The 27,633-nt window shown below is 33.2% G+C and overlaps 1 protein-coding gene across 1 annotated transcript; it reads right to left on the bottom strand.

Annotated features, from left to right (window-relative positions):
- On the bottom strand, positions 1–27,318 carry LOC142973337 (uncharacterized). The gene is made up of 6 exons (XM_076114988.1): positions 27,080–27,318; positions 11,599–11,804; positions 9,342–9,477; positions 8,170–8,303; positions 5,263–5,467; positions 1–1,006 (listed from the first exon to the last, which is right to left on the bottom strand). The coding sequence occupies exons 1-6, from the start codon at positions 27,126–27,128 to the stop codon at positions 912–914; spliced, it is 825 nt and encodes a 274-aa protein (XP_075971103.1). The 5' UTR covers positions 27,129–27,318; the 3' UTR covers positions 1–911.
- Positions 27,319–27,633: the final 315 nt, after the last annotated feature.

Genomic DNA, 27,633 nt, shown 5'->3' with positions numbered 1-27,633 from the left:
CAAATTGTTCTTTATTTCAACAAAATCATGCCAGTAAAATTACTAATTACAGTACACATTAACAACGAAAGCATATGTGTTCTAGATCAATATGTACAACGGGAACTGTGATATATAGCAATTCAGGATATGTACTGACAAATAGTTCGCTTTAAAATGATTCTATACAAAACTGCGCAGTATAAATATGTATGCAATCGAACAACTTATATTATAGTACAGCAGTGGATTCATTTTACAAAATCACATTGTACGCGGGTACGAAAACTTGGTTCCAAAATTAATGTTTCTTAAAAGCATTTCGTATCACTAATTTGTTTTAAAAGTAATTTATCCGAGACATTAACCGTCCAATGTTATTTATATAACGTCAACATTTCCTCAGGACGTAGTATAAGTTCTCGATTCTTTTATAATAATCTTACAAAAAAGATCTCGACTAATATTTACTTTATATACATCAGTAGATAATATCTAAGAAGGCGATTCTAAATTTTTATTTACAATATAATTTTAAACTCTAAAGATAGGTTCACCAAATTAAAAACTTTAATACGATAGCCTTTGCTGCAAAAATATAAAATTTGTACCTAATGATAACACGTTCCTTTTGAGAGATACCAACAAAAGTATTTATACACTAGCAATGACCGAGATATGTATCGAAGACTTAATTAAATATTTTACTATAAAACATTAAAAATATTTACTAACTACCTGAATTGTACATTATCATATTATAAACAAATATCGTCTGATAAATAAATTACCAAGTTACAAAATAGTTAAAGTAATCGCTTAATTACGTCTAAGAAGTTTGTTGAAGGAATATTCCACGTTCGGGAGGAATACACCGGTGCCGTGCCTGCGTCTAAATCACGTTTTGTTAATAAAAGAGTTGAGATAATTTATCACGTCTCTGATTGCATTAGGGATCTGAAGGAGAGGGCGAGGGAAAGTGTTAACAGCATTACACTTAGCGCAGACGCCTCGCTTGAACTCCTCACTGAAACAAACAAGCTTTGTTATTCGAGTTAAATGATGAGTCTCCCCGGGGACTAGTAAAAACTTGGACATTACAATAATGTACAAGCATTTACTTTAAAAAAGCAATTTATCGCTTTGTACCGTCCACCGCGCCACTACTTTAATGTTCTATTGCCAACTTTTTAACTTCCATGTTTAGCGCAATTGTCTTGTGAATCGCGTGCTAGCCATTCAACATTGCAACTGACATCGAAACAGCGTTTAATCTTTGTGCAAACGAAATTCACTAAGAAACTTTAGAATAGATTAATTAAATATGACATCCGTTTAGTTTTTGCTAACATAAGTATAGCTGTCATCGTTGGTAAAATTAACAAGCAACAATCATAGTGTAGTCGATGTCATGATTTTCTATTCTTCCCTGTACAAACAGGACGTAACAATAGCATAATTGCCTCGCAATGTCAGAGTTGAACATTACAAACAATGCCCTGAATAACCGCGGAAGCGTTTTATGTTTTGAATCAATAATCGAGTACAAAAGCTAGTAGATGGGTACTATTAATTTGTAAGATTATGTATGTCAATCACGTTCGAAATCAATGACGTATCAAGTAACTAATAGTAAATTAATTGTAACATTAGTAATTACAAATGGGATCGACATTACTAAGACATTATCAATACAATCGATATAATAGTCGTGTTACGATCGAGATAATAGTGCATTGAGCTGTGAGATTCTCGACATCAGTTTCCTACATTGTTATGAAAGTCGTTGATATTAAATTGTTATAACTCGGGATTTGCGATTGTGAGTTGAGGTTTTTGTGTCTCTATTATGTTTACCCTCGTACAAGGATGTTTGTTTGTGTTGCTGTGTGTACGTTTCGTCTTTATGGGGTAAAGGGAATTAGGACGCCTTACGGTTATGGTTTTCTCGGCGCAATTATTCCTGTGTGGATTAAATATAACAGGATATTATTGTCTTGTTTTATCTTATACAAATGCAAATAAATGGAAATGAAAAAAGAGCAAATATCGAAGTCTAAATTTTCAATGTCTGATTTGTTAAATTTTACTTGTAAAATACAATGAATTTATTTTGATTCCGTAGTTAAAAAACACCTTCCGAACCAGAATACGGCGTTTCTTCGTTCCTAATTAAAGAGATACCCACACCGTACGTCTGGTATTTGCTTGCTCGCTCTAATTAGTGCTGCATCGCACCACAATCCATATTGTGGAAACTTTGTAATGAAAACGAATGAAAATTAAAAATGAAATTATTTTACCAACCCTTATATCCGCTTTTGGGAGTAGTGTGTTTGAAAATGTTATGTTACAAAAGATAAAATTACTTTTGCACTGCTACGCAGTATTTGCTATGAACTAAACTAGCGCTTAAGCGGGGGTAGTTAAATTAAAATCTTCCTGTAAAGATACGGTTTTACTGTAACTAACACATCTATCATACCTTTTAGAATCAATGCAGACTTTGGCGTCGTAGTTGACGCGACAATCGTTTACATTTGACGCGAAACAAACGATGGTGGAAGAAGCTTGTATTGTCATTTACCTATTGACGCCAATTCTCTTTCAAAGACATCTGGAACCGTTTGTGCTATCGCGATTCAAATTTAGTTGGAAAGGGATAACGCTATCCACACTATATAGCGCTGTCCTTTTCTCATTGTGGAACGTGGATCGTTTTAGTATGTGTTGGTACTGCCCTTGTCTCCAATAGGACAGTAATGAGTTGATTGATGTGGGAAAGACAGGTGATTGAAGTAGTGTATTTTACTGATAACATCTGTTGATACAGCTGACGGGAAAAACTTTTATTTATGTTGGGCTTGGGAGAAAATTTTTACTGAACAAAAGTATTACCTTTTTTACAAAAAAGTTTCACTGAAGTAAGTACTACATTATTTACAAAAAAATGTTTCTTTTTATTTCATTGTAGTACCACTTCTGCTTGTATTGACTAATAATCAGTTGAACAAAATGAATTAGTTAAACATTTACCATTTTTATTTTTTTTATTTATAACAGCATGTCACATCGATTTATCAGTTATTATTTTTTAGGTATTAAAATTAAACAGACTGGTGACAGTGAATTGGTACTGAATTTGAGAAGCTTGATATTTCAAGGTTTTCTATAAAATTATCCTCGTTTATTATAAGCTCAAATTGTTTTATTGCAAAGGTTTGTCTTTTTTATTTGTTGTTCACAGTTGGTCGCATAAATACGATACTGTCAAACCAGTCTTTGGTAATAACTGTATCAGTAACATCTGGCATATAACTGCATAGAAATAAATTGTATCGTACGAATAAATTAAAAACTTGAAATAAATGACAACTGCAGTATAGACTTGTCAGAGACATACGCTAGACAATTGCAAAGTTCAGATTCCAATTTATTCAATAACGATATAAAGTATCTATTGGAAACAACAAAGCAAACAAAATCTCGTCTTGGAATTAAAAATATATATTTACATTTTACAGTAGACTTTTGACGTAGTCATTTTAAAAGGCGCTCTTTCAGCTAAATTTCACATGCAGAGTTAAAAGGGCTTATCTCATTGAACAGTCATATGACTTGTGTCCTTTCTAAATTGCACCTTCAATTGATATGTTGTTCAAAGGAATTTTCGCTCTTTCAAAGTTCTAACAAGTGAATAAAGTTTCTACCTATAATTTAACCCTTCCAATTCTTAGTGATCAAGTTTCGAAAGGTTAATTGAGATTTTAAGTTTATGGTTAGCCAGTTTTAATGATAGCTTTTCAGTAAAAAACATTTATGTACGTGATGAAAAATCATTAATTCGTATGATTGATTAAAATCATTTTATATACTAAAATGAAACAAAACTAACATTGGTTGCAATGGGATTTAGTTAAGTACTAATATAGATATAATTTAACACCGTAAATATTTAATTCATTGTATAGAGATTAATGTAGTATGGAAATTAACCTACGTAGAGTAACAGTGGACAATAACAATGTAATGCAACAAATAATATTTGTGAACTATTATATTATCAGAATATGATATTTTTATCGAAATAATTAATAAATAATACTGCCAGTTGGAAAAGGGATAGTTTGGCAGAAATATACCTCTTTCTTATAACCAAAAAAACTACCTGTCCCAACAACAAAAACACTTCATAAAAATATTAATAAATAACTCACGTAGAAATATCAACAAATATTGATACATTTTAACACATTTCTTTCCGAGATGCAATTGAAATGCGCGAGAGGTGTCTTAAAAGTGTCTAGTCAGGAATGTGCTACTGAAAGCTTTCTTGAGAGCTTAATCGTCTTCAGAACGTGGGGAGTTAACTGATTATTTCACAACTGACAACAAACTCAAGACGTTATACTGAATGTCCGTAGCTAGTTGCACTCACCAGTCGGTAAACGATCTGTGGGTTAAGCAAACTTTGGCGCGGTCATTCCATAGATGTGTGACCGCGTGGTATTTGAGCTGGGCGTCCCCGTGCTTTCGAGGGCACGTAAAATGTCGGTCCCGGCTGTTGTCAATTAAGATAACAGTCGTCAAGCCACGTCAAAGTAGTATAATTAAGATTTATTGTGTGTGTATTGTTGATAAGGTAGAATTTTATTGTACATAATTGTTATTTTTGATTTGTTATTGTTTGTGCTACTTAGTATAGTATATTATAAACTGTTGTATGTAACTTAGAATAACATATAAGCGCTTTGGTGAACACTGTAAGCTTGTAATGTTTAATAAATAAATGAATAATAGTTGTAGTATAAGAATATTATAATGCAACGGGTCTTAAACGCGATTGAAAATTAAGATTAAGATACCTTATTTGTTTACTCGACGTTTCGATCGGATTGCATCGACCGTGGTCAATAAGGTATCATAACCTTTAATTTTTAATCGCGTTTAAAACCTGTTGCATTAAATATTATGTGCACAAGTCGCGAGAGTTTAAAAAAATATTCGTTAATGTACGTGATTCAAAACATTAGTAATAACGTTGATTGCGGAAATAAATAGGCTGTTTTTTATCGTAACGTTCTTTTTAAGTCATAAACTGAAATTTGGTTCGGACTTGGAGGTTTGAAGACGTAACAAACAAACAAATATAATATTTCCTTGGATACTATAAATTCAAATAAATTAATTTACAGTGAATTGCTTGGAAACGTAACAAATGGCATTTTCCCCCAACTTACTCTTAAGAGAATAATATATTACGTAAGCTAAATAGTAACTTACCTAATAGCATAGCTTCTTTGCTGTCAGCAAGCTGGCTGTTCCCGACAACAGCCTCGCTGCCTTCCCGCCAGGCTGGTGCGACTCTTGCCGTACACCGCACTTGCATGGTCTTCCCGACCGGTACTCGGAGCCCTAACGCTGTTGACAGTAGCCCGTGTGCGTGCTGCGTTGGAGGGTATTCTACGAGTAGCTCTGGGTCCGTGACCTACGAAAAACAAGATTTATTAAAATTTATGTTACATAGAACCGCCAGTTTAAGTTGGCACGAACCCGAGGCAATGTACCAATGACTTTTCTAATAATATGTGTATATGTGTATTAGAAATAATTATCACTTGCTCTTACATACTATTTTTTTTGGCTATTACATAGTTTATAATAATAGGTATTGTAACAAGTTTAATAGTTATTAACTTAGTGTTTGTATTTGCATATCTGTCACGTTGTGTCATTAACTGAAACCAGGTAGAATTGCAAATATACAAATTTTATTAAAGTTTATCATAATAGTAATATAAGTCTGTTGTAAATTGTTCTTACTTGTTTAAATTTTCTTCCTGTTTAGTCTTAGACAAGAAAAGCAAACAAGACGAACATTTGATACTATTCTCAGACAGTATTATACAATATATCAGTTTTACAAAACAAAAACTTGCAATACTAGACAACCAGCCTTTGTGCCTATAGCATTGCATTATTGTGATCATAAAGCTGCCTAACAAGCTCTGTAATTATAACAATTTCCCCCATCCTGTGCTGGGCTTGACAGGCATACAAAGCGGGCAAGCCGTCTACGGGGCGCCGAGAGCCCCATTCAAAGTGAATCTATTTCTATTGATATGATAAATTCGTTATAATAAACCTCGGTCAATTGATTCGCCGTAACCAATTAGAGTGCCGACATTGGTAATCTGTGAAATCTGTTTTAATTAGACTTTATGAACGGACGGTAGAGGTTAAAGGGAATCGGTCAATTTTTGTGATTTTGGGACGGCAATTAGTATGGATCAATTTTTGAGAAGGACGGAATGGAGTGTTGTGCTTTTAAGCCTCGTTTTAGTTATTATTTGAATGACTCTCTACTTAATTTTGCAAATAGATTTTTATTATACTTGAACCTTAACCTTTAATACTTGTGAATTAAATACTTAAACAAATCCATTTTAACTTTTACTAGATTTGCCTGTTTATTTCAACTGAATGATGCTAACAGTACCTCGATTCTCTACCACTATCGACTACCGACAACCGGCTAGCTATCGAAATTTTGACATTTAGAATGTACTGCCAAAATGTTTCCTACGACACCCGTCAGAGGCGTTGATCCGATTTTCATACAAAATTTCTTGATGACAGTTCGGTTGTCGGTAGTCGATAGTAGTAGAGAATCGAGGCACTATACTCTTTGTACAAACTTATCTTTAGCCTTTAATTAGTGTAGCTAGAGTGTCCACTAATAAAAGGGAAACTCTTACTTAAATATTAACATCGCCTAAAAACAATGTAATTAATTTAACAAAGCCAAAACCATTAATAGTGCAATACATTCAAATTTTCGGTATTTACGTCAACAGTAATTAGTCGGGTTCGAGTTTAACAGCAACGTCGGGATGCCCACAAATAGTAGTTCAGAGCGAACTCCAGTCCGGAGCGTGCAAGACCCTTCGATTCGGAACATTTGACGCGATAATTGTTCATAAATTTCATGCTAACTAACCATTGTGAGCAGGGACCTTGTAAATGGATTCATCTACTAAAATAATACCAATTCAGAGTCGAATTCTCAACAGTTTAATCCTTTATATCGGTGAATTTCCTGTGTAGTGAAATTCGGGCTGTACAATAATTATTAGGGGTAAAAGTCAAACTCAAGATCAACATCTGCTATAGCCAAATCTTTGCAATACCCTTGTATTTTACGTTCTTGGAAATTTTCTTTGAACCTACAAATAGAACCATTTTACCAATCACATATTTCTAAGTAAAAACAAAATGAGCCCTGCTAAAATCGCAAATTACAGCGAAATTAAAAAAGATAAATACGACCCGGCAGTTTAATAAGGCTGTGTAGGGATTCAAACAAAGTTAAAATTTGAAAAAACCTTAGGATAAAAGAAGAGGTCGAATTACCGAAACTCGTTTAAAGGGTCAAATATCAGGATGAAGCTCGGCGTTCGAGCTAATAATTATATTAATAACGATCTCTGGCCTGTAATGAAATCTATTACACGCCGTACTGTATTTCGACCAGCGCAAAATGAAAACCAAGTTAATTAACTTGCACAGTAAATTAAAGATGCGCATTATAATTTTATCATCAAAAATATTAAAGTCCGTCATTAAATATCTAAAAAAGCTTGGTCGTAAATTAAACAAATAAATTGCTTAATTTCGTAACGTGAACGGACTTTTATTGGCACTTACTGAATGTTCGTTAAAATTTTATTCTTTTATTTCATTTTTATAATAAATAGCATAAAGTTATATTTATATGACCATTCATGTTAAAATTGATGACTGTGTATCTTTGACCTTTAGTTGACGAAGACGATAAACGTTTTAATATTACTTAAATCCCCCTAATCTAATCTAGTTCTATTATCCTCCTATCTCTCGAATACATTCGATCTACGATTGTTAAAATGACAAACAATTAATAGCTCAACTAACTCAACTCTAAAGTTTTTCAAATCAACTTGTTTCCAAACTAATTTATCTTGCAAATAATAAATAATCGTTTATCAAAAGATCACATTATTCCAACCACGATCGTAAATTAATATCCAAAATTGTTATGTTTAACATCGATCACCCTAATATTCATCAAACTTCCTCAACAATAACAGAGCCTAAGTATATTGACAAAAAAACATATTTCCATGTTTACATTAACAATGTTAATAGTACCTTCTCTCCATCAATATCCCAACTGAGTATCGCCGCGGGGTATGACCGGCCCGACGTACAGTTAAGGAACAAGGAGTCCCCTCTTCTGTTCTCTTGTTCGTTGCCTGTTATTCTTGGACCCTCTCTCGGTAAATCTGTGTAAAAATACAAACGTTTATTGCAATCATAACTGTCAGCTTTGGATTTGATCGTTCTGAATAGACGTTGATAAACTGTATGATCTTACGTTTGTTATTGTTGTTGAAGCATTTTACGTAATAATTCTGTTGTCGTTTTTTCTTTTATAATGGTTCGGCATTTTATTCAAAAATATGTATTTGCTTGCTTGATATTATTCAAGTATGACAAGATTATTAGTTTTATTTACAGGTTCAATAATTATCTATACATATAATAAAACAGTATAAATGGTGTGTCTGTACATAAATAATAAGAATGACAAACAACAATTAAATAGCCGGCAATTTAATAGCCGTTTAAAATAGCGCCCCTTATAATCATAATAATATAATATCAACAATGCTTTGCTTAAAGCTAGATCCCAGAATAAAACTACTGCGTTTGTAATACAAAATCCAAATTGAAATAATGGTTTCCTTTTGTTGTCTGGAGTCAAAGAGACAAATTGAGTTTGTACTCGAAAATTTAATAAATAAAGGAATGTAGTTACTTTAGTTAACAAAGACACGAATACAAAATAAAAAGGAAGACTTTTGTATTAAACTTGGTCATTTATTCAATTTATTTTCGGTGTTGACGATTGTTATAACGACCAATAGTCAAATAATATTATCAATATTATTTAAACATCATTAATAAACGTTATTATGATAATATACAATGACTTGACAAATATCAGGCATACATCTCATTGTACTTATTATTGATTTTACACAAAACTAATGAGCATATTTATTTGTCAAATAAAACATCAACTTTTCTAATCTGACTTACGAGTCGAGACTTACTTCATGTAAATGATTATAAAACTAAAGTAATAGAAAACAATTTTAAACCAAGTCTGCATGTGTGTTATTCCTAGTGAGCCGTAGCCGTAAGTCGTAGCCAAACAGATGATCCGATTTAGATATTTTTTTCCAGAACTATCAACTAGTTCACCAAATGTCTCTAAAGTATTGTTCTTAAGCTAGTTTTTAGTGTATAATACTTACATATAACATCCATTCTACCCTCGCCGGCTGCTGACGCAAAACTCGGCGCTTCTGCCGACACCTCGCATCGATATAAGCCACTTGACTTTAGCGTCACCTGATGCAAGATTACTCTTCGGTCGTCTGACTTTTGTAACTATGAACAAATAATATACAAATTACAGATTTTTTTTTTTTAAATAGGACAACTCCCGTTGTAAGAAATTGCTCTTGTGCCGCGGGGACTTTTACAAACATATAAACAACGGACACAAAGTACAACCAGACCCGAACATGGAACAGTGATTCCACAAATATTTGTTCCGTATGGGAATCGAACCAACGACCTCCCAACGTAATGGTAGAGGTGTGGTGACCTAAACTACTGCGCCACGGAAGCAGTCAAACAAAGACGGCATGTGTGTGTTAGTTATTTCGTGATAAACTTAAAAAATACTGAACGGGTTTTCATATCGCTTTCATGTAGGTAAAAGAGATTTATTCATAGGTTTGGATTTTATACAAAATTATACACTGCATCAAACTGGTTAGACAAAATAAGTAATTATCTTTATAAAAGAGCAACTTTTTCCAAAGAGGTAAAGGTACATTAAAATTATTATGGACGTTATTATATAAGCCCACACAGAATTTCTCAATTATATAGAAAATGGAATTGCTAAGAAAATTTCCTTTTTTTATACTGAGAATGGCAGAGAAAAATATATTTCTATTAAAAATTGTGTAATGAGCTAATTGCTAGAAGTCGTAGAAAAGTTGTGCCATTTAACGAATGACCTCGTTGCTGAGACGAAACTGTTCAGCGCTGAGATTTTTAAGACTCACTTAAAATGCTTCTGACTCTCAAACTTTATTTATTCCATTCCTCCACACGACAGTCTTATTCCATCACTGTACTATATATTGGAATGTTCAGGATTAAGTTTTAGAATCGTTAATATCACCTTGAATTAAGTCAAGCTAAAAGTTGTTCTCCGGAAATTCGAATAATAGGCTTGCTTCCGAAGCCGTAGGCATTAACATGTAGGCTATAATTTGCGATTGTAATCTTTAACGAATATTAATAAAGTTGTGCTTCAATATATTTTGTTTACAACAAAGTATTTTATGGTAACTTTAATAACTTAGAAACAGGCAAACAAAATGACAATATACATATATCTTGATCAATAAGGAAAATGGAATACTTGCTAAATCAGTACAAGTAATTTTGTTGAGCACGTTTCCACTAGCTTAGACGATAGTTCTCCTCAATGGTCTCGTATGGATTGTGTGGCTTCGGCTCATTTCTATCCCGATCTTTTGTCAGTGTTCGTCGGCGTACCCTATTGTGCTCCCCGAATAGATAACCGGACTACATAACCTCTTTAAAGAATGAGATTCAAAGAAAACCTTTCAAATTATACGATAATTTGCCTTATAGCCTTTCATAACGTTCGATAGTTTCATTGTATGTACAATTTATATTCCGTCTTGTTAGGGCTGACATCGGTAATATTTCGTATTGACTTACTCATAAATTTACTTACACGGAACAATAAATCTTATTTGTTAAACAAAAAAGATGGTTGAGTTAGACATTGTTCAAATATTGCTTACGTAAACTAAGGGGAGTAGAATGACTTGCAATACCTATAACAGAATAAGGGAATATTAAAGTAGGCGCATTTTGGTCGACTTCTCATTGTTACAAAGGGAATTCACAAGATAGAACAGAGTATACAGACGATGCGGTTAACCTCATCAAAATATGGTGGCATCGGTTACAGAGCGTTAATTTTCTAAAGTAAACTACGTTATGTACCGAGTGAAACTTTAAATTGTAATATTTTAACCAAACAATGTGTCATATTTAGATGCGGCTAGGGAGTCTGCTGACTAACAAAATATTGTTGGACAAATAAAATGTACAGTTATTATTTAATTAAACACATTAAAATGTTATGTCAGTTTATACATAATATTTAATAGTGTAACTACGTGTGTCAGAATCATATTCGTTGAAAATTTAATTAAGCACTTTATGAGTACTTAACTCAAAAGAGCTCAGATTTTTTAGTATTAATTGCAAATCGAACATATAATAATTTATGGACTTGAGAATGTTATTTTCTTTAGAAACGATTGTTGCCGTCGGTATCTTAAGTCAACAAAAACACAAATTACATCAGTTGGTCCTCGCAATTGACACAATGTCAAGTGATTAAGAACAGGAATGGCCGCTGTCTTATAGTCTTACAACTTCGTATCTACTCACATCAACTTTGATCCCTTCTAATTTGTACGCGTGTTTCGGTGACTCGAACTTGGGCATGTAGCGATAAAACTCTTCGTTGTCCCTGTACCATTTTACTGAGTACAGGGTATCTTCGCCTAGTTCGTAGTCGCATTCGAACTGTGCTGGCTGCCCCCTCACCCTGTATGTAGGCACTGACACCCGAACGATTTTCAATAGTAATGACTCTGAAACAATGAAAACAGCTATTTATAGAAACGTGTATTGTAAATATAAACCGTATACACATTATACACAATTATAATATACCGCAAAACTATATTATTTGTTTGAATACATTTTCGAGAGCAAATTGCCAATATTGTTAATTTGTTGATTATTAGTTAGAATTGCTAAAATAGTTGCTTTAATGTGCTTTATTATAATATTATGTCGGGTAATATGCACTAAGCTAGTGTATATTTTGTATATTCGTAATACAAAACAACAGTCGTTTCATAAACAAAACAAACAGAATGAATTTCCTTAGTACCACATCTTTCATGAATCGTCCTAGTTTCGTAAGTAACAACTCAACCGACTCAACGTATAAACTCTCTAAGACTTTAAACATGTACAAGTTACTTCCGAATTGGTACAAAGGCTCATATAAAATAAAAACGTTTCGTAGCGTCGTGAAGCAAGACTTTTATGACGTCTTGTTGGTACCGAATTTCTGTTTTCAAAGACATTTGGAGACGGACGCGATTATTTTTGGATTTCAAAGCCTTGCTATTTCGAGTCTCGCAAAGTTTCGCAGTTCTACTAGGTTTACATATCAATAGAAATATAGGTCAGTGCTATTGGATACAGGGAGCTTAATTGAAAAACACGTACAAAGCTTGTTCTACATGATTGGATAGCTGTGTGAGCCGGTACAAAATGGACCACCGTGAGCTCTGTATGTAGCCAAACTAGTTCTCTCATGGTATCTAAATTGTTTTGTTGGTGACAAATTGTTTAATTCTGGAAGCACTTAGTTGTATAACATAAAAAGTTAACGGTCGTACCACAAATTTCCAGTCGACATAAGACTTATTATAATTTTAATTGTCATTTTTGGTCCCTAGTCATGTACTTAATGTACAGATAGGCAACTCAAAAATACTCGGACTCGGCAAGGAAGCCAAAAATGTTGGATAACAAGAGAGGAGTGCGTGGAACGAGAACATGGGAGGCCTGCGCCCCGCAGTGGTATACCCAAGCCGGTTAATAAATAATACTTTAACAAAGTAGAACGTATTGCTTCTTTATTCAACATAAACCGACATTATTCTTGCATAAATTTTCCCCTTCAGGGAACTTAATACGATTGCAAGTTGGACATATACGAGAATTGTATCGCGTTGTTTGAAAGTTGTAACGGTTATGTAGTGGCAAGCTGCCAGTCCATTGCTTCGAGCATAATAGTTATCCGGTACATACTGTTTAATGTGACTTTAACGGATACTATTGTCTATCCAGGCACGTCTAATAAAACGAGTGAAACGACACAACTTAAATACTTAAGCTTTACTTAGACCTGGATGTTGGAATGTCAGTAAAACAGCGAAGTAATAGTGTCATAGCGTTAGCAACCCAAGGGCATTCCAATTACATTACAGGAAGGTTCAAACATTATAATGATATAACCGGGTTAGAAGCAAGACCTAATTCTTTGCGTTATTCCTTAAGAGATTAGTTTAGTTACTTAAATAAATACATACAAACATAAACAAAAAATGGAAGTATTCAGAAAGATCAGCATAAACCTGTTGCAAATAAAAGAACTCGAGTCGTAAGTTTATTTTATATTTCACATAGAAATATACAATCCCCGGCTATCTACTACGTTTTATAATTTGACTTGGTATAATGAAAAGCTGGATTTTATAGACAATTTCTTAAACCGCGAGCTTACTCTAGGGATACAGAATAAAACTGTCGTTGTTTCAGCCATTTTATATAATAGACCTAATATATATGTACTTATTTACTTTTAACATATTATTTCTACTCAAAGGTAACGTTTTTAAGTATCGTGTTCATAGATAGAAAACTAAAAAGTACGCATGGGATATTTTTTATGACTGTAAATGAAGTAAGGGAGTTTGTAGCAAGTGGCGTTATTAAGGCTCTACCTGCCTCTGTGACACTACTACTCTTCTCTCTGTACCTTTTTTACTATTTTACTTATTAGAATTTAAGTTTATAATTGTGTTCACTCCTGTTTTCATGAACAGACTAACCCAGCAACATAAACTCGAAAATAGAGCTTCTCTCGTCGAAATGCCAAATACTGAGTAGTGTTGATACTTGCACCACACTTAAATTAGTTCCTTTGACAAGTTGAGTCGCTTGATCTGTAATCGTATCTCACTGTTAACTACTATGGTACAACGAATGGGAAACAGTGTGATGATTGATCGTGTTTGTTTTTATAGAAAAAGTACAGTCAAATAGTAGTCAATCAGTAATCAAAAAGGCCAGAATTTAGGCTAAATTAATTTTTCCAAACAAGAACGACCCACTGACCTAATTCTAGTGAATTGTCCTGTTCCACGACCTATAATTATTACATAGAATGGTCACAAAAACTTTTTCTTCAAACTAAAGTTGTCAATAACTAAACACGAAGGTAAGCTCGTAATCGTTAGTAATACTCGAACATCAATATTATGTTTTATAATTCAGTTTAAGTTCGATAAACGGTTTAGGAATAGCGTAAACCTTAAAGTACTAAATAAACTTAGACTTATAACAAAGCGTAACATTTATCGTTAACAAGCGAATCACTCCGGCGTTAGTCTGACTAACACCCCACGTGCACAAATATACAAGCACTAGCTGACCCGCGCAGCTTCACTCACGATTTTTCATTGCATTTTTTCTATCCATAATGACCTTCCCTGTTTCTTATAGACAATTATACAAAAACAATAAGTCAAATTGGTTGATCCGTATTTAAGTTTGGCGCTTAGCGACTCATTTTTATATGTAAAAATATATAGCTTATGTCCATGTAGAACAGTTTTTCAAACTGTTATAGGTTTTTTAAAATACGCTCATTTAGGTAGGGTTACACCCAACACAAACTTACAAAATTCTCGCTCTATATGTATAACAGTATTATAAACAAAGAAGTCCATTATAATCAGTTTAATAACAGTAGTCATATATCTTCCACATAAAGCTTTGAACTCGAAACTACTGAAATTAGCAGTGTAATATTATACGTGGCTAATGGAGTATTTCCTAGAAGTGATTGCCACATGGCCTAGCGTCGTGTTCCAGGTACGCTAAGACGATAAGACGTGCACTAGTTGTTGGCTTAGCGTATCTGTTATCGACATGCCAAGGCTGGACAAATTGTTAGAATTACGTTGGCTCTGTAGCTACTAGTGTTACGTAAATCGAACTGACGGTTTTAACTTTTATGTTTTGTAGAGATAAAATATATATACAGATATTATTTGTAAAAGGAACATTTGTATAAATTAATGTTTATCTTTCTTATTATTTTTATCTTATAATAATATTTGACTATCTAATCAATTAATTAACATTGTAGTTCTGTAGCGCGATTCTTATTACTATCGACTACCGACAACCGGCTAGCGATCGAGAAATTTTGAGTGCAATTCTAATCAGCGCCTCTAGTGGGTGCCGTACGAATTATTTGTATATATTTTCAATGCATTTAAAAAGTGAAACTCTCGATGTGCGATGGTACCGACTGTAGAGAATCGCACTACTGTTGGTTATGCAAAATCTAGACGTTCAGCTGAAATAACCACAAGCAACCACTTATCAATTAAATTACATTAAATATGAAAGTATGATGCACTAACTTATCATGGTCAGTAATGTCTATGATATGAGCTTTCCAATTAATATAACATTGATACATAGAAACATACGAGATACATTATTTCGATTGTGTCGTACAGCGATGGTATCAGATATATCAATACGCAGCAATGGTCCACTAAATAGCCTTCGTATATTTAATACAAACACGCAAATATTCTGTTTCCAAGCTAAAACATTTTGTGCAACCTACATTTGAAATGTTTACGCTCTTCTGCCGATACGACTGACAATCGCATCCGATATCCGTCACACGGTTACACGAACACTGAAAAGTGTTTGAAGCTTCAATGTATATGAAAGTTTGTATTTATTCCTAATCCTTTTATCGACAGTTTTGTTATAAATTTTTATTGGAGAGGAAAGATATTTAAGTTTATAAAGTATATACGTGTCAAGCTAAACGAATTGATCTGCTTGCCAATTTATCATCCGATTACTTTAGTAAAAAAAAAATTAAATACTTGAACAACTATTAGTATGCATAAAGACGTCCAGAGATACATATTTAATGCTATAGATGGGTTGAACTTTACATTAAATAGTCAGAATGCTCATATATAAATTAACTTTTCACGTCGAGAGTTGTTTTAAAAATGTAATTCATAAAATGGGAAAATATGACACGGTATACATTTCAATACTCGTAACTGCATACGTCGTATTTATTTTCGAAACAAAATAAATATAGTGCGTTATAAAAAAGTAAAATAAATATAACATCAGAAGGTTCTAAGAATACAGGTATTGTAAATACGTCATGTCAGTTTTATACATAATAAATTTGTACAAAGGTACAGTACCTAGTATTCGTACGTTCTGTAATTCACTCTGTAGATAACTTAGAATATTAGATGAGTGGACTCGCTAGCTGCAGAGTCCAGAATCACAGAATACATTAAATGCACACGAACAATTCGAGGAACAATTTCTGAATAATGAGTTTTGCTTGATTCACTCCCTTGAAAATCACGGTTGTAAAATAATTCATGGAATTAAATATGACTAATGACTTTTGACTTTTTAGACATGAGAAATTACTGTAGAATAGGTTGCAGATCTATTGCCATTATAGTTTTTTTGAAGACCAATAAACATACTGGCTGGTTTAGAAATTAAATACATAGAATATCAAGATAATTTTATAACAGACGGTGTTTACTTAATGAGTTTAAAATGTTCGCGTAATAATATTACTTCTATGTCTTACAAATGCAAGAAAATTACCAAGTGGAGTATTTTTCTAGTAGTTTTTTTTATATTCTAAAGAGCTTAAACAAGATGTCTGGGTAGAATTTGTTTAGAATTAATCCCACTCGAATGTGTTGTACTTTCAAATGTGTTAAGCGTTGTTTGCAAAAGTAAACAGTTTTAGAATTCAAATGTTTAAATAAACTTAGTACGACGGACTGCCGGATTTTAGGATTCATTGTATATTTGGATTCCAAAATATTTTCTCTTGGGATGACAAAATATTAGTTTATTTTACATAGCCAGAAATCAGATGAAGGGGAGACCGAATGGTCTATTCTTCGAGGTTGGGGTAAAGGATTCGATTCTCTCAGGGGACAATAATTTCTGAGCAGTTTGCCCCTGGTTTATAACATTTTTTTTATACGGGTGCCGATTTGTAGGTTTGCTTATAAGTTGTAGATATACATATATTAAATTGTGATGTTTAGAGTCACCGTATTGCTTAAGGTACAACACACTCACGAGTTGCGATAATTTTTTATTGTTTTTTAATTACCAGTTTATGTATTTTTACTATTTTTTATGAGGTGAAAATATAAACTAAGTTAATTGCCGAATACTTAATCCAATGAAAGTTTAATCACCACCCTGATTCTTTAAAATGATAATAACATAATACCATTTGTACTGTTACTGAAATTCCTAAACCTTCAAGAGCTCTCAAGTAACACAAGACACCCAACAAAGTTTTCCTTTGCCGTTAAAGAGCAACATTGATCACAACAAAAGTACTAGACAGCAGAAAACGCGAACAAACTATTGGCATAAGCTGGCTGTCATTTCACGCAAGTTGTAAACTGTGTCGGCTATGGGATATCACTGTATTGGACAAGTGGACAGACTGGTAACCTGTTACTTCATTGTGCAACTTTGTCATCTGTCGTTAATATTGTACGTTGTTGTAAAATAACATCGATTTTAACTTTTGTACATGATAGTCTGTGGCAACTCACAGAATCTGTAGCCCGATTCTCTACTACTATCGACTACCGACAAACGAGCTGTCATCGAGAAATTTTGTATGAAAATCTGATCAGCGCCTCTGACGGGTGTCGTAGGAAACATTTTGGCAGTACATTCTAAATGTCAAAATTCGATAGCTAGCCGGTTGTCGGTAATCGATAGTGGTACAGAATCGAGGTACTGTTTAACGACTTTTTTACCAACCGCCGCACTAAAAATTCATTTTGTATTTTTTATAAAAAGCTATCAATTGGTATTATGGGTAACATACCTGTAACAATAATTCGTAGATTGTGATATAACGTTTCGTACCACAGTATTACTATGTCATTGTGATAACTGCTGTTGCAAAGAATCTAATTAGTTTATTTTATCAAGACATTTTTACGAAAATAAGCTTTCTTGTATAATAGACAAATAGTATATTATCATTAATAGTGTTAGCAATACAACGTTAAGCAAACTAACTGGTACTACGTGTTCACCCCAAACTTGTAGTAAACTTGATCGTGTATGGCCGTAATAGACCTTTTAGCTGTTGTACAAAGCAATCAAACATGTCATATTCTAACATAGTTCTAAACATGTCTTTGTATGCAAATACTAAGTCGTTCAATTTCGATACCGATACTAAATCAAATAGCAAATACATTTCGACATTCAAACATAAACCATTTATATCGTAAATCTATAAAGATTTTGTGTTAAATCGACGTCTGTCATAGAAGACATTTTATTTTATGAAATAAATACATATTTGAATGTATCTTTCAAGGGAACAAGTTGGGGTCAAAGTATTTTGTCTTTAGTCATGCGTTGTCACAAAATGCACTGTTCAAGAGACGATTACAAACCACTTGTTACTCAATTTGAATCAGATTTTAAGTTCTACTACTTACTAAAGATGTCGTACAGTAATGCCTAAGTACTTAACTCTCGATACGCAAAATATTTATGGTTTCATCTCTTCTGAACAAGTATCGAACATTATAAAAAGCGGAATTACACTCTATTTATCTGATAGGTAAACCTAAAATCCATTAGTCATAAATTAAATCAACAGTTACTTAAAAAATATTTTTAATTTACGGTCAAAGCCAATAAATAAAAAGAAATAGAATAAATAAATAGAAAATAAAATTATATTTCATGCAAGCGACTTCATCTCGGTAAGCTATACTAAAAACGTGCAAAATATGGTACGTAAAGCACAACGTTAAGGTTACGGGAAATCGTGGGTTTGATTCTCACACGAAGCAATTAATTGTTTCGGATCTGCTTGTACTTTGTGCAAGTTGTTTGTATGTTTGTGAAAGTCCCCGCGACACAAGAGCAATTCTTATTGCGGAAGTTGTCAAAAACATCAAGTCAAAAAATCTGTACTAAATTGCAGCATAAACCAACAGTAACAAAACCATTAAGTTAGTACACAAGAACAGCAAGCTTGCAAACAACAGACTGGTAAATAAATATAAATAGTCCGTCGTAGAACAAGCACAACACGCACAAGTCACACCTTGCCCTAACTTACTTAGTGAAGTTCGCTTTTAACTTGTTCCCAACTGTTTCTGCCTCACCTTTGATTTATAAATTACCTGTCGTCTGCCGTTAAATTACTAACGATTTGATTTGTTCGTGTCTGTGGTGTGTTTGCTTTAGTAGTTTTCAATTACAATGGCTCAGTGTGTGTAAGTGAAAATGTGTTCGGTGATTGTTTTTCGAGTACGAGCGCTCTTGTAATTTGGATCTAATCTGTTTTGTTTCTACGTTTAGTTTAGTTTTGCAATGTTTTTAACGTGTTTTTTTAGATCTAATGACTTTAGAAATTTTCTTGATTATTAGATTTTTTGCTGATATTTAACTCATGTCATAGTCCGCGTTTTACTAGTAATATAAGAAACTGTAACTAAACTTTTTTTGGAGAACTCGAGTCCACCAGTGACGATAATTAATAAACGAATAGGCAGCTCCATAGCACAAATAATAGTATTTCACATATCAACCTTCAAACATGACATAATCTGTACAAACTGTGTTGTGCCCGTGATTGTAATAGATTTCAAATATGCACTCGTAGACAACAACCGGGACATTTCTCAGCTCAGTGCGCAAATAGTGTCAAAGTTTAAGAAAACCTATCCATCTGGTTTTTACTCGGCTTTATCCCAGACATATTCTCACGTCGGTATTACCCACAGAAGATTTGTCACGGAGCATCAAAATCATAACTTATTCTCCTAGAATTCTCCACCTTGTGTCAGATTTTTCAAGCTGCCTTTACCACTCTGACAAGCGTTAACGATGAATTCCATCATGTGAAAAATCCCAACGCTTTTACTATGAACAAAAAGGTAAGTGCATTCTATCACTACCTTTTATCATGGAGTAAAATAGCTTCCATGTTTATTAAATTTTGCTCTTGATTGTTGTTGTTTAGTTAAGACTGAATAAAATATCATAGAGTACATGAAATAAATTGTTTAATACATCACACGCATAAAATATTATATATAATTTAAACCAGAGCAATTTATAACAATCTTATCAAGTATTAACACGAGATATAACAAGAAGAAATGAGAAAAACTGCAACTTGGAAAGTAAGTCATGTAGAAAATCTAAAAGTTAGACGTCTGAAAGATTAATTCGAGAACCAAACAACGAACTGTGGGGGCTTTAATAAAATATTGTAATTTTGTAGAGGACGAAAGAGAGATTCGTTTTGCAAATATATCCATCTCGTTTTATTTCCCTGGAGGTGAGCAAACTGGACTTTACAACAATCATTCGGGAGTAACAGAAGCGAAACCTTGTTAAACCTTAACAAACTTATGCTGTTTAATCTTTGAAACTCTCGCCTTCAACTTGGTGATACGAAGACGTCACGAAGGTAACTTTATTGTTTAAAGTCGGTTAATTAGTGGGAGGTGTAGCGAGTTGTCGTGCTCGTTCGCTAGTTCCTTCATACTTTTAGCTCCACTTAAGGTACGCCTACGTCTGCACTGCACCACAATTATTGTGTTACGAGCTTTGTACTACGTCACGGACTTGTCATTTCAACTGTTTTAGTCTCAATTTGAAAATCTTACAAGAAATTCATCCCTCTTGATATTATACAATTTTTGTTGGTCTGCAATTCTCACCTTAAAACTTTTTTGAACAGCATCAAGACACATTTTATTGTAAAACTTGTAATGATATTTAAAAAACTCAAACGTATTAAATTAGTTTATCTAACTAAAACAATCGTAGAGATTTTAAACATTTTCTAGTTTAAACAAAAAGGTTAGTCCCTCGCCTCCTATTTTTCCTCTAATTAAGTTCGTCGTAAGTTCGAAGACAAGCTAACTTTCAAGGGAGAGACCGAGCGTCATAAGTTTTTGTGGTTTATTGTTAAACACCGTGACTTCACGGCACTTTTAGTTGTTTGAATGTTGTCTCTCTGAATAAACACCAAATCATTATTAATTCATGATGTAAATAAAAACGCCTTGCAGTCGTATTTCTTTCTTCGTCGCTATAAAAGCGAAAGAAAAGTTCTTAATTGCGAAACCAGATTCGCTACCTTTTATTTTGACGATATTTTTATGTAATACAAAATTCGTGTCTCATGCTACGCGAAGCGTAGCGGATTTGTCTACGCGTAGAATATTCAATGCGCTACGCACGTAGCTCGTAGCAAATGCACGACTGCTACGTAGCGATGCAATCTGGTAGACATTAAGTTATCAAGTATGCACTCGTAGTGAATCACATTGTGGCATGCTTTTCAGAATATGCGTTATTTATATTTTACTCTGTATTAATTAAAAAGGTAAGCTATTTATTTATGCAGCATTTAAGTAGGATATTTATAAGTCGCATTACGGCATGTAACGATAACAAACTCAACTGGGTATTAAAACCCTACAAAGTTCATTATTTACACTGCGTGAAAGAAGAATTGAAAAAACAAATAAATGTTTCTTACAATTTCTCGAAAATACCGTCCTATTTATCCGCCAAAGGTAATTTAACAAAGACGTCAATTCAGTGAAGCTAGTATAATCAACATTAAAATGCTTTGTAACAGTTTAAAGCCGCCCTGTAATATCCTGAGGTAATTCGGAACGTTCTCGCTTGACTTGTCTAGTTGCAGACTCTTACTAAATGTTACATTCAAAGCTTTTGAAGTTTCAAAGATCATGTAAAGAAATATCGTACAAACTCTGAGACGAATATACAGATTAAGTTACTCGGGTAAATCTTTTGATGTTGTCTTGCCTTTTCGCTGTGAAGTACTTAATGAAATTAATTTTATATGTGTACATATGTATGTAGGGCTTATTATGTTTTCACTTCATAAAAATATATAATATTTCTGGCACTTTTTTGGCTATTGTCAAAACTGCAAACAGTAAATCATCAATATAAAATTGCATGAAATACATTGACATTAAAATAGAGAGCAAGGCGTGAGTTTTTTGCCGTTTCTTCTCACCAGCAACCAGCATTTCCAAAACGGTCAAATAAGATGTTACATATTACTATTAGCTTTGCACGAAGTTTACGAAATAAAGGATATTTTGAATTTGAATTGAATAGATAGCCTTATTAGCCTATTATACATTTATCTCGTTTACTTGAGTTTTATAGTCCATCACATTGGTCACGTGCTAGCCCACTTGGCTACTATTCAAGATTTCGAATGCGCGCTAGTTTTCTTACATCATTTTACTTGACCATACTGTTGACTTTCATATTTAGCTAGTGTTGATAGCAATTAGTTATAAGTTTTTTTTATGTATGATGGTTTATGAGTAGCGTGGAACGTAGAACAAAAACACGTAAGACCTCGTCAAAACAATTTTTGTTGATGTTAAAGTTGGTTTATTTTTCTTTTGCACGAAAACAGCTGAACGGTATTCGATATAATTTGGTAATGTGAAAGCTTGTTTCTCAGGTTACGATATATCTTACTTTTACATTAATACGTAACTATGCAACGCAAAGGAGGGTTTTTTCGGCATATGGAGTCGAGGGTATAAGCTAATTGTTATATAAAATAATATGTAACATTATTGCCTCGAATTGAAATAGTTCATTTTAATATCTATACTAATATTATAAAGCTGAAGAGTTTGTTCGTTTGAACGCGCTAATCTCAGGAACTACTGGTCCGATTTGAAAAATTCTTTTAGATGTTAGATAGCCCATTTATCGAGAAAGGCTATAGGCTATATATCATCACGCTAAGACCAATAGAAGCAGAGTAACAGTAAAAAATGCTATAAAAACGGGGAAAATTTTGACCAATTCTCTTACGTGACGCAAGCGAAGTTGCGGGGGTCAGCTAGTATTATATAAAATATATTCTGTTGAAGTATAATGTTGTTAAATACCCTTTACTCAGTACAAGTTTATTTATAATTAACCTTTGCGTAAAGGTTATCTCTCTTAAACATTATATTATAACATTATAATAATAATGTCATATCTTGTTATTTAACAAAATAACAAACGAGACATCAATTCAATATTTTTAAACACACGAGTATTAAAGTTGAAGAATATTTTTATATCAAATATATTTTTTAATATAATTAGATTGTAAAATGGTAATTTACCAGTGTTGGTATTTAAAGTTGCTAAATATAGTATACTGTACACTTTAAATATCATTTTAAACGTTAGATCGCGTAAAACGATTTCGCGGGGTAATAAGTACCGTACCGTATTATAGGGAGTCGAAATATTAATTATAATAATTTTAATAGAATTAATAAAGAATAAGTTTTTGAATATTATCAAACACAGGTACATTAACGTGATCAAAAAATTAGTTTTAATTAGTTAACGCTTTCGTAAAGATAACACTGAAAATATTTATAATAACAAAACTAGCTCTAGGAACTTATACGCAATATTTATATCCTCAAACCGCACAACTAACACAAAAAGCAGAATACAATTTATGTACCATGAGAAGCTTGGAAAAATCGTTATACGTAAATCATTGAACATAATATAGCGAGAACAATAAACCATATCATAACAATTATACGAGAGTGGGTGATTGCAAAAGGCTTTTAAACTGCATTTCCTAGACCTGACATAATCTATTAGTTTGCGTTCATATCGCCCGAGTCGGGTCATCTATTCTTAATCGAGACCACACAGCCAAGCTGGCAGCCATTTATTTTTAGATGCCGATATAAAACATGATACATCCTATGTTGATACTGTAAATGGAAGATTTGTCAGTCTGATTATCACACTTTCAAGGAATTGCTATTATACTACTGTTAAGGAAAGGTGATGGAAAACTACCTTTATTATATTTGGCGCCACGTCGAAATATTATTTGATGAAAATGTAATATAGAGAAAAGAATAATGATTGCTAGTTGTTTTTTTAAGTTATAAAAAAGTTGTCTTGAACATTCTCAGCACACAATTTTTAGTTCGTTAGTTATGCTTATTAATTAATAATGATATTAAAAAAAATTATGCGACGTGATTGTTTAAGACAAAATCTATAAAATTTAACAATATACCTTGCGTAAACCGTATCATATAACAAATACTAAATCAAATGCAGAACACAATCATGCGACTTCAATTTGATACCGGATATAAAAATATGATAATACTATTGGAACTCGAATCGCTTGTTATCTCGCTCGAGTTGGGAGCGACGATCCCGAGCAATGGGTTATCTGGCTATTTTAAAGCAAAGCGACGTGACGTCACGTTACTTTAACTTGCTTGCTTTTGACAACATTAAAATTCTAAACAGGATCGAGATATACTCGTAGAAGAGTCTTGAAAATTTGCTAACTCAGGAAATGCCTGATCTATTGTATTAATAAAAAGTAAATAATAATCTATACTAATATTATAAAACTGAAGAGTTTGTTTGTTTGTTTGTTTGTTTGAACGCGCTAATCTCAGGAACTACAAGTCCGATTTGAAAAATTCTTTCAGTGTTAGATAGTCCATTTATCGAAGAAGGTTATAGGCTATATAACATCACGCTACGGCCATTAGGAGCGGAGTAGCAACGGAAAATGTTACAAAAACGGGGAAAATTATGAACTATTCTCTCTTATGTGACGCAAGCGAAGTTGCGCGGGTCAGCTAGTTAGAAATAAACATAAAAATTGTAATTTAAATCCGTGATATTATGACATGAATGTTTATGAATTTTGTTATATATTTTATTTTATGTAAGTTCATGTTCTTTCTTGCTTTGTTTTGAAAGGCTAACTGTTTAAATTATTGACACTATTGTGAATCCTAGTAACACAGGGATTCACTAGTATTGTCTCCAGTCTCTTCCAAAGAAGCTTTCTCTAAAATTGTTTTGTTAAGTTATTTAGTCTTAAAACATTTATATCATAATAATGACACACGTTGTGGAGTCTTTATAAACGTTCTTTGGTCTCTGTTCACTACCATGAGTTAAGTTAAGATTTTCGTATGTGTTCATTATGATACCAAACATTGAGTACAGAACCTTTTGATTTTAGTAAGTAAATAAATAAATATAAAACATTAAACATCAAAATTGCAATGATTTCTAAAAGGTAGACCTTTTAATAGATTCTTAAAATGAATTCACTATTCTTATATCAGTGCAAATAACAGGCAATAGTTAAACAGTTAAGCCGAATAAGACAAAACAGACTGACTCTAATGTCCTTAGTAGCTCGTAAAGTTAAGTCTCGGGTTTGATTCTCGGAGCAGGCAAAGCTATCTTCGTATAACTGTCAGAAAACCTCTAGCGTTACTTGGAACCGTGCCCGGTGTGGCAGTTGGCTCGCCTCCTTATTACATGGACCCTTACATCGCAAGTGAAATATGGATGTCATATGTTTCTACTAAATATTTTAAAGTATTATTACAACTAGCTTTTCAGGACGGAAGAAAATAATAAAACAAAACTATAGTATACTCAATAACGTATTGCAAATACAAAATTACTGAAACTCCAAAAAAAAAAGAATTTAAACGAGTATTTGTTAATCCCTTCTTCGTTCGGAAGGAAACCCTCAGTGGCCCAGCAGTGGGACAGTTATGTGTTAAAAAAAACAAATAAGTTTGAAAATAAGGATAATTGCCAGTTTCACCTTTCTGATCAGTCAGTTAGCATAGTAGGTGGAACTTTGACAATTACATATTTTCATACATTTGATGTAACTTAATCAATTCGATAATCTATCAGACTATTTAGTCGTAAGCCATAAAACTAGCTAAATGTAAAAAAACCTCTATCGATGAGACGTATACAAACCGCCAAAAGTTGGCTTTGTCAGGGACGAAGTTTGAGCGACTTGAAAACAGCTTGATGTTTCAACAAGAACTTTTTTGTTCAACGCCCAGGTTTAAGAAAAGACAGGTAAATCGTTGCCTATTACCCCATTCACAGACTAAAAAGTTTATAAAAATAATTAATAAACATTGGCCATATTATAGGTTTTAAATAGCCAGTAAATAAGATGAACTGTAAAAGGAATTTGAAAGTTCCTTTACTTAAGATTTTGTTCAGAATATTTCGCTCAAAGAAAAACTATGGACGACAACGGAATAAATATGAGTTAACTTTGTTTCCCTGTCGCCAACTATGTAAATTGATCAAGAAGTAGACCTAAGTATTTTTTAACAAGTTCGTACTTACGTTATAGTTAGGAAACGGGTCGCAATAAATTGAATATCGATTATGGTACAGACTTCTTAGTGATTTCCATAATAAAATTAAAAAAGAAATACACTTTGTATTTTTAAGGCTCAATTTGCTTTTAGCGACCCGGGCCCGAGGCCTGGCCTGAATAAATCTTTTAGAGGACCTCTAGATAAAAGATACAGAGATGATTTCATTGATGGACTTTGTTTTTCAGCCTATTCCATTACAGAAAGGGTTATTGTAGCTACCGTAATCACAAAACTTTAATCTAAAATTTATTTTCCAATCTCGGATATTGAAGACGTTAAACGGATGCCCTAGTTCTTTAACGTCGTTTAAGCTATTACAGCCGTCAGCCAGTCTGAGGGTAGTCAAACACGGAATTATTAAAGTGAGCCTATTCTTGTTTTGTTTGCTTATTTTTCATAGCTATGAAAACAGCTGCTTTCTTATGATGTCGCTAAAAGATGAATAGCCTTAGTCCTTTTATATTAACCCGACTCTGCATCAGTTCATGAATAAATTATGGTTAATTTAGTTAGGAATTTGAGAGTAGTACGCAGCTTGAAATTTTATTTTATTGTTGGTTCATCGTCGGTAATAATTTGCAACATGATAAAAAAAAGTTTATTTTGTTCATTTGATAGCGAAAAACAATCGCGAATAATTGCCCGAACAATCCATTTATATGTTGTATCTGTAATTAGCAACACTTCATTCCCATAGACATTACCTTTTATAAGTAAACTGAGTACAGCTGCCAATAAGACATACATCCTCATTAAGTTTTTAAACAAACAGTTCCATCACATATCACAGAGCTTTTATCCTTCCATATATTGCCGTAAGCACTTTACTCACACACGGTTTCAATTAACATTTCAATCGGCGAGTTGAGTCGAGATGTCGAGTTATGAAGATACGTAATGTTGAAGTCGCGTCGCGGCGCGGACGACCGGCGTCGTTGGCGGCTGTCACACAACTGAAGAGAGTTCCCTGGTTTGTTCGGCCGCGTTCGCACTCGCTCGCCCCTCGCCCATCTGGGGTCACCGCTTACAATTTTCGTGACCTTATGGGGCAAGTCGATAATCGCTTTTACTAATAAATATGACTAATAGATTTAGTAAGTCGAGAACATGTTATTAGTGGTTTCAGTGGTGGTGACAGGTACCAATTTTCAGTAACTTCTAGTCTTCTAGTGAAATATATCTTGTTGGTACTTTGCGTAACTTATAATTACACTCATAGTAAATTTTGTTCTAGCTAGTAATAAATATGTAAGGTGAG

The sequence above is a fragment of the Anticarsia gemmatalis genome, chromosome 5 (assembly GCF_050436995.1).
Source record: "Anticarsia gemmatalis isolate Benzon Research Colony breed Stoneville strain chromosome 5, ilAntGemm2 primary, whole genome shotgun sequence".
Lineage (NCBI taxonomy): Eukaryota > Metazoa > Arthropoda > Insecta > Lepidoptera > Erebidae > Anticarsia > Anticarsia gemmatalis.
This window is presented reverse-complemented; position numbering and strand designations above follow the sequence as displayed.